The 8653-nt window shown below is 48.5% G+C and overlaps 1 protein-coding gene across 4 annotated transcripts in view; it reads right to left on the bottom strand.

Annotated features, from left to right (window-relative positions):
* Positions 1–8653, bottom strand: part of Cyfip2 (cytoplasmic FMR1 interacting protein 2) — a 122139-nt gene that overhangs the window by 91712 nt on the left and 21774 nt on the right. For 2 of the 4 annotated variants that reach the window (XM_033761601.1, XM_033761602.1), the window contains 3 exons: positions 5518–5595; positions 3937–4038; positions 16–74 (listed from right to left, as the gene is read on the bottom strand). In XM_033761601.1, coding sequence (XP_033617492.1) covers positions 16–74; positions 3937–4038; positions 5518–5595 — 239 coding nt within the window. The remainder of the gene's footprint in view (positions 1–15; positions 75–3936; positions 4039–5517; positions 5596–8653) is intronic. The other 2 variants (XM_019207259.2, XM_033761603.1) reach the window with 1 other exon arrangement.

Below are 8653 nucleotides of genomic sequence, written 5' to 3'. Positions count from 1 at the left end.
GACACGAAGTCCTTCCTCCGCTCCGCGTGGCACAGCCGCTTCACCTCGCTGCAGAACCGCTCGATGGCCTTGCGCTGCAGGGAGGGGCACGCAGGGAGGGGCACGCGTCAAGGCTGCCTGGGGCTCTCCCAGAGCCAGGCCAGGCCAGGCCAGGCCGGCCGGCGGGCAGACCCAGCAGGTGGCCCTTCTCGGAGAAGCACTTCAGTGCAGAGCTGACTTTCAGAGAGGAGCCCGGAACCCGCCGCAAGCGAGTGAAACCAGACCCACTCAGGACACACCTGCTACGGAGGAGCTTGTCTTTTTCGTGTCTTTTTCACCAGGGGCAGGAGCCACACAGTAAGGAGGGACAGAAACAATGTGAGGGAATCAGAGAAAGGGGTCCACAGAGGTCCACTCGCCAACGATTTATCGGGCCCTATCATGTGCCCCCTAGATACCATTCTAGGCACAGAGTAGAGCAGGGAACCCAACGGAGCAGCCGCACAACAAAGAGCTCTAAGGGCTCTTCTTAATGTGCTCTTACTGAGAGAAGACAGAGAAAGATACTCACCATGGGGATGTCATAAGGGGGGCTGTGGAGAAGAATTAGGGACGGGCGCTGGGAAGGCTCAAAGGAGTGAGCTCTCTAGGGAGAAAGATCTGAGAAGAAATCATGAGAATGTGACTTCCAGGAAAAGAATCTGAGAGGGGGACACAGGTATAACTGAGGGAAGTGAACAGCCAGGGCAAAGGTCCTGGGGCACATCTGAGACAGGGAGGAAGCCAGGATGCCCAAGTTGGCCTGAGGGCAGGGAAGCAGCTGGAGCAGGGCGAGAAGGACTGGATCCACGACTCCATGAGGGTGTGCGCCCTGCATGGGTGAGCTGGGGAGATGCGGAGTCCCTGCACCAGGTCAGCAGAGCTGCAGGATAATTTTCAAGGGTCACAGTAGCTGCTAATGTGAGATCAGAGCTAGGGATACAGAAGCAGGGATGAGTTCGGAGGCTGCCGCACTTAAGGAAGTTAATAAATGACCCAGTAATTCCACTCCTACAAGAAGAAATGAAGACCTACATCCACACAAAAACTCATACACAGTGTTCACATTTTGATCCTAATAGCCCCAAAGTGGGGAAAAAAACTGCTGGGCGTAGTGACACATATTCTGTAACCCCAGCACTTGGGAGGCTGAGGCAGGAGGATTGCTATGAGTTCAGGGCCAGTCTGGGCTACATATGAGTTCAAGGCCAGCCTGAACTACAGAGCAAGACCCTGTCTCAAAAAATTAACCAACTACATAAGAAAGGTGGAAACAACTCAATATGCAAATAAAATATAGCAAAGACATATAATGACATAGTATTCCATCAAAAAGAATGAAATCCTGACATGTGCTCCCTCAAAAACATTATGCCATCTTAAGAAGTCAGATGCAGAAGGTCACATATCATATATTTTATTTATGGGGACATCCGAAGAGGCAAATCCACAGAGACCTAACAAGCTCAGTGGATGCCAAAGGGTAGAAGGGTTTGGGAGGTATTACCAGGGGAAGGCTAGAGTTCCCTTCGGGGGCGAAGACATCTAAAATTGACTGTAGAGAGGAACGCACAACTCCGCAAACAGTGACAACTGCTGAACTGCATGTTAAATGGGTGAAAGGGATAGAACGTAATTATATCTACATAAACCAGTTGTGGGGGTTTGTAGTTCAACAAGATAAAAGAGGCTACTGCAGTAATCCAAGGAGAACGAGCCAGAGAAACAGGAGAGGGAAGTGAGGAGGGATGCAGGAGGGGCTTGACGACAGAGAGAGAAAGCACTGTTTAGCTGGGAGCTCTTCTCCATTCCCACCCCCAAGATGCCCGCAGCCAGGCTTTCTCTAGGCAAAGCCTGAGCCAGGCCACACTTGCTCCTCCCAAGGTCAGATCCACTGAAGCTCTCCGCAGTGGTAAAAATGTCGCTGGTCATCACTGGCCAATCGCACAGCTGCTTATCACAGGGCCACCAGGCACTTAAAATGTGCCTTCCAGGACTGAGGAGCTGAACTTTTCATTTTATGCCACTCTAATGTCCACAGCCACACGTGGGGAAGGGCTTGACTGGACTAACTCTTCACCGGCCTCTGTCACCGTCCCTCCCCTGGATCTGCTTCCCAGAGGCCCGGGAAGGCAGGTCGGTCACACTAACACAGCAGCTATGAAGGCTGAGCTCCAAACTGGCTGTTCACATGTAGACCTCTGCTACAGCCTCCAATCTGAGGCAGGCATGAAGCCCAGGGAAACACCACAGGTGTCAGGGAGGTAGGACAGCTGGCAGGTGCAGGGAGCGGGTGGCAGAGCCCAGTCTGACTCAGCAGATCTCCCGATCCAGGGCTCCGTGGTGGCTCCAACCCCAGGCCTGGCCCTAGCTACCAGACACACACCTGCCCCATGCTGGGTACAGGGTGGACGCCAGCACTCGAGAACCTGCGTACAGGAAGCTCTGCTCCAAGGGGACATGAGAGAGGATGTCCTGTGTGGCATGACATTCGCCCTGGGCTACAGCGTGGCCCTGAGGTGTTCACCCTGTGGTCCTCCGCAACTTCCAAAGCCACCACAATGACCTGTTTATGATGTGCTGTCCTGTGACTTCTGTCCAGCCAGCTCACTTTCCTACTTGGCACTCACAGGAACCCTCCGCCATCTCTTCTTTCCTCCTTTAAATGGCCGCTCTTTCAGTTCTCCATTGGTCCCCCTGCTGCCCCCTCTCGGCCTCTTTCTGTCCCCCAATGTTTATCTGTCTGCAGCACAGCAGTCAGAGGGCATAACCTCAGATCAGATCACGCCACCAAAGATGGTCAGGGGCTTCCATAGCACTGGAGTAACGCCTCACAGCTCCAGGGGGCCCTAGTTAAAGAGGCCCCTGTCTCCTTCCCACTGCCCTTCCGCTCCCTCATGGCCACTGCTCTGCAGCCTCTCTAGCTTCCTTCTATTTCTTCAGCATTGCAGAGCCCTCCAGGTATTGAGTCTTGGCCTTGCAGTGATTTCTCCCTGAAGCCCTTTTCTTCCTGACCATCACACGCCAACCTCTTTCACACCCAAATCTCGGCCCACAGCCACATCCTGAGAGGCCATCCTGAAGCAGTACCCATCTGTACATAGTCTATAAGCCAGACATGCTGTAAACTTTACTTGTAGCACTTGCTACGCCCTGAAAACTTATTGTGCATTTTTTTCTCCAGTACCAGGGACTGAACTCAGGACCCTGTGCTTGCGAGGCAGGTGCAGCACCAATGAGCTAAATCCCTGGCTCTTATTGTCCATTTTTTATAGCCAGTCTCTCCTTATGCCCAAAACATAATAATAACATGCTCACTAGAATATACAAAAGATTGAAAAATGTGAAGGTTTATGTTTTAAAAATTTGTTACAGTAAAAGACACAAAGCCATTAAATCCCCTCAAAATACTCACCCTCATTTCACCCAAGCTTAGCCCATCACTCTTGCCACTAACTGAAGCACTCTAGCAGTCCTCTTTCCCGGGTCTTTGGTTGAACCATCATGGCTCCCTCAATGTCCTGAATCGATGCGACATGTTTTCCTCTCATGGTCATTTTGACTTTGAGGAAGAGTCGGAGGTTGCAGGGCACCAGATCCACAAAGCAGATGGCTGAGGACACACCGCCATGTTTCTACAAGCCTGCCTTTCCACGGCACCACACTTCCAAGCCACATTCGCCACAGATACCACACCTCGGACAGACACTCAGGAAAGAGGAATTCCAGAACTGCTTCAGAACGTGGCAAGATCACACCTTGCCCCTGTCTGTCTTGCTCACCCAGGGGTGCGTGGGCAGCTCTCAAAAAACAATTGCTTAGTGAATAAACAGCACAACACAGGAGTCCAGAGCCCAGGGCCAGGAAGGGTGGAGGTCTTTTCAGATCTCCCGATGTGGACCCACCCAGGCTGCTCACCTGGAAGTACATGAACTTCATGAGCTTGGTGACCTCGGGCTCCAGCACCTCCACAGTCTTCTCGTAGATCTCCACGCGGTTGGGCTGCTCGTTGCATTTCACCTGCGGGTGTGGAGGGGTTCACAGTCCTGGATGGCCCAGCTTGTCCCAGTTCATACCTTCTTGGCCTCTTTTATGCTCACATGTGCTTCATTCTGGACAGTACCCACCTCCCCAAGTGAGAGGTGGCTGCAGTAGCTCAGTCTGCGCAGACCGGCAGCGGGCAGAGGTATCACTTAGGGCCTGGCTAGAGAAGAGATCGGAAAAGACCAAAGCCCTCTTCCCTCTCTGTGCTCTGTGCTATGATCATGAGCTGTACCCAAGTCTGTGTGGATCTGCAAGGTTCCCTTCCTCAGCCATTCTTTCTCCTAGCTCTGTGCCATTATTGTGCCTGGAAATTCTAAGCAGAGAGAAATACTCTGTCTAATGCTCTGAATGTAGCTGGTACAAAGTTCCCCTAACCATCCCCAAGCCAGTTTTGCCCAAGTAAGAGGTGCCATGAAGAAACCCAGTTCTCCTGCCCAGTGGTTCTCGATCAGCAAGACAACTAAATCACACAGGAGATTTTCCCAAAGCACATACTCCAAGACCACCAAATGCTGGTGGGATCTAAAGAACGAGCAAAGGCAGGCAGAAGGACAACTTTTATAATTGCGTGGAAATTCACAAAATGGTAGCCATCTGCCTAATATCCACCAGTGGATAGTTAAATGGATAAGGTGATGCAACCGTACATCATTATGAACTGATAGAAGGAAAGAGATAGCGCTACGTAAATTCCCACTAGCAACAGATGAATAAAGTTACAGAATAGTAAGTGTAATCTGATCCCATTTGTGTTAAGCAAAACAAAACTGGGTGTAAGTGTTCATACCTAAAACGGGCACAGGAACTCTGAAAGGGTACAAGACAAACTGTTAATACTTGATATCCATGGGGACTAGGATTAGAAGGAAGTACGAAGAATCACTTCTACTTTGCATACCTACGGTTTGTTGATTTTGTCACAATGGAAACCATTAGTTATATAAAAATATCTGTTTCATCTTAAATAAGTCAGTAATAAAGAAGTAGAAAAAGCAAATGGGAGAACAATATAAAATAGAAACAACACACTTTTATAAATGAGATGATTTCCGAAATAATACTTAAGCCAGGAAAAAGATCCAGAAAAGTTTATAACCAAGTGTTCACAGTGATTATCCTATGGTGGAAGACAGGCTTGCGTGTGGGGTGAGGTCTTGATTTTTACTTTATGCACTTTTGCAAGGGGTTGGGGAAAAAGAGTTTGTATATACAGCATCTGAAATAAAATACTGTTTCTCTTGAATACTAGGAAGTACACTTTTAATCCCAGGCATGGTCTTGTCACCGGTCTTATGGAAGCCCTCTGAGCGTCCTCCTCACTCTTCCTGGGACCAGAGGCCCTGACTTACTCCCTGGTGCTGGGGAGGTTCAGCTTGCTGCTCTGGAGGAGGGGTAGGGAGTGGTAACACAAGCTAGCGTGGAGAGAGACACACGGCAAGGACAAGGACGTCTCACCTGGGGAATGGCCCGGGAGCAGCTGCGCCAGGTGTACAGCATGACCGCGTACTCGTGTCCCTCTTCCAGCATCTCATTCTGAAACAGCAGAACAGCCTCAGCAGGGAGAAACCGCGCCTAGAGCCAGCAGGCGTCTCAGCAGCCCTGCACCCTCACTACTCTGTATGGACTTAGCATCGCAGGGCTGGGGAGTGGGGGTGAGGGCTGACTGGAAACATCCGGCAAGCTCCGGGGCCCCCCTTGGGCCTGCGGGATAAGAACCTGCGTTTCCACAATATGCCTAGAAAAATTACAAGCACCTCGAGTTTGAGAACAGCTGACCTAAATCATCCTTCTCAGAGGCCTAAAGGCTCTAAAACCAGACCATATTTTTTAAAAAAGATGGATGGCTGCTTGAAAGCACGAGGCAGATCTGTATGTTCCCGCAGCAAAGGATATTCCAAGGATAGTGTAAGAGAAAAAGCAATTAGCAAAACCATAGGTACAGCAGGTAAGTTAAAACTAAAACAAGCAGCAATAATTATGAATATATATTATGATGCAGTAAAAAATATTGACGGGATATATAGCAAGTTATGAAAAGCAAGCTCCTCATGGGCTGGAATATTCTTTATATATTACTTTAAATATTACTTTAAATATTTTATATTCTTTAAATATTACTTTATATGTATGCTACAGCAGTATAATAACAGTACTGCAACATATACGTAATATACTATAATTATAATGTTGCAGCATAATGTTTACTCTTTTACTCTAAGAGCCTATATTACTACGCCATAAGCAGGAAAATAATGTCAACTGAAAAAAAAAAATAAAGCAAAATGACAGAAAAACAAACGGCAGCATGAAAATCCACCTGAGAAACAGGGATTTCTCGTCCTCATTCACAGCGAGGGACACTGAGGAAGCAGCCCTAACCTGCAGGTCCAAATATCTGAGCTGAAACCCCCGCTTCTCCACTGATGGGCCCTTCACTCTAGAGCACACCACTCACTCTAAAATTCCCCACCTCGTCATCTGTTAGAAGGCCACAATGAGAACCCTGGAGAATTCTGAGGCCCAACCAAGTGTAACACACGCACGTGACGATCTACTCTAGGTGGTCTCCAGCCGGAGTTAGAAAACCCAACACTTCCATTCCCAGAGACCTACCCGAGAGAACTGAAGCTGTATGTGCACACAGAAACTTGTGAGGATTCAAGATCTGTGCGTAACACAAAGGTCAGGGCAGCACCATTCACGATGGCCCGAAGAGGAAGTAACCCAAACGGCCATCAGCTGGTGGCTGGACAAATAACCTGTGGTACATCCAGCACCAAGGAATGGCATTTATCTAAGAAAGGTGACAAAGAGCTGACACAGACATCCCCAACATGGATGGACTCTGAAAACACCGTACTGACAGAAAGAAGCCCCACACAAAAGGTCACACACTGCATGATTCACGTGGTCGAAATTTCCAAAATAGAAACAGAAGTGCAACAGTGGCTGCCAGGAGAAGCAGGGAGAGAGGAATCAGGAGTGACCCCTAAAAGGTCGGGGGTATCTTTTGGGGCTGATGGCAATTTAAGGGCTGTGATGGTGAACACTGTGACTATGGCAGAACTGCTGAACTGTACAGCTGAAAGCACTTTATGTTGTAGAAGATATACTTCAAAAATATAATAAAAATAGCAGACCGCCTCTCTGCGCAAATATTTCTATCTATACAACATGAAGTTTTATTGATTTAATTTTACACCTGAATATTTTCTCTATTCCATAATACTGTGTTAGGACAAGATCAGATTTAATTTGGAGTTTTATGACTTATGATGTTCTATTTTCCATAGCAAATGTCACTGATAAGTCAGTTTCGCTTCTTACTTTAGAGAACGCTAAAAATCAGTAACACATTGTGATTTTGATGAGAAAGAACCCAGATCAACCTGTGGGTCTCCTGCCGTATGCTTAGGAACACATGTCAAAAAGGGGAAGCGACAGCAACGTACAGAATACAAGTCTATTTTTAGCCCAGGGCTGCCGACCGCAGTTTCAACTCGTTCATTCAACACGTTTCACTGGGCATTCCCAGGGCCCAGGTTCTGCCTGTGTCCTGAGCACAGGGCAGTAAACGAGGAGGCTGCAGCTCTGCCTTACGGACGCTGAGCCAGAGGTGCTGCACAGGAGCCTGCAATAAGAGGTGAGGACCATAGAGCGAACATTAAGCCAGGTTCGGTTGCCTCCAGGATCCCTCACAGCCAGCCTCCTACCCTAGGCCCTCAGCTCAGCCTTCAGCGCCTCCGGGACTGGACGGATGATTTCCACCATTTCCACTGCCTCATTTCAGCTCACTCCAAACATAGGACTAACAAGGGAAACTCCCCAAGCAGAGTTCCACTCACCTTGTCCCATGGATGAAAACTTTCCACCGCTTCCTATCTTCTATTAAATGAATGAAAGCCCTCAGCTACCGGCTGAATTGTATCCTCTCTTCCCCCAATATCCCGTTTCCGCTACTGAAGCCCTAAACCCAGTACTGAGGCTATGATTGTGTTCAGAGCTGGGGCCTTTGCGAGGGGGTTAAGTTCAATGAGGTCACCGTGCTGGGCCGATCCAATTTCACTGGTGTCCTCGTGGGAAGAGGTAGCAGGCTCACAGGGAGATCCACACATGGACACACAGAGGTAAGACCAGAACTGAGAGAAAATTAATATTTGTGTTTAAGCTTCCCAGACTGTGGTATTTGATACTGCGTCTCACTAATAAACCCTCTACCTTCCAAACCCTCTCTAATCTTCCAGAGCCAAGTCCCCTACTTGTGCCTTCTGGCCAAAAATTGGGCAGTCACTGAAGATTCTGTGCTTCTGCTCATGCTAGCTCTTCCCCCTGGGGTCCCCTCCCCACATCAACCCTGACTGAGAACAGCATGCAGGAAATAGAGGTCAGGACTGGGAATCAGTGCTAAATTTCAGGTCCAGGGCCGTGACTTACTACCTATAGGATCCTAGGCAATTTGGCCTCAACTTGTCCAGGACTTGGTTTTCTCATCTCTAAAATGGACAAAATGATCCCTTTGCAAGTTACAAGGCTTCTATGATAATCACGTCAGAATGATACACATACTTTTTTTTTTTTTTTTTTTTTTTTT

This window comes from Fukomys damarensis, unplaced genomic scaffold (assembly GCF_012274545.1).
Source record: "Fukomys damarensis isolate Sample0158 unplaced genomic scaffold, DMR_v1.0_HiC HiC_scaffold_9, whole genome shotgun sequence".
In the NCBI taxonomy this organism is placed as follows: Eukaryota; Metazoa; Chordata; class Mammalia; order Rodentia; family Bathyergidae; genus Fukomys; species Fukomys damarensis.
The sequence above is the reverse complement of the archived record's forward strand: the minus strand, read 5'-3'. Positions and strand labels throughout refer to the sequence as shown.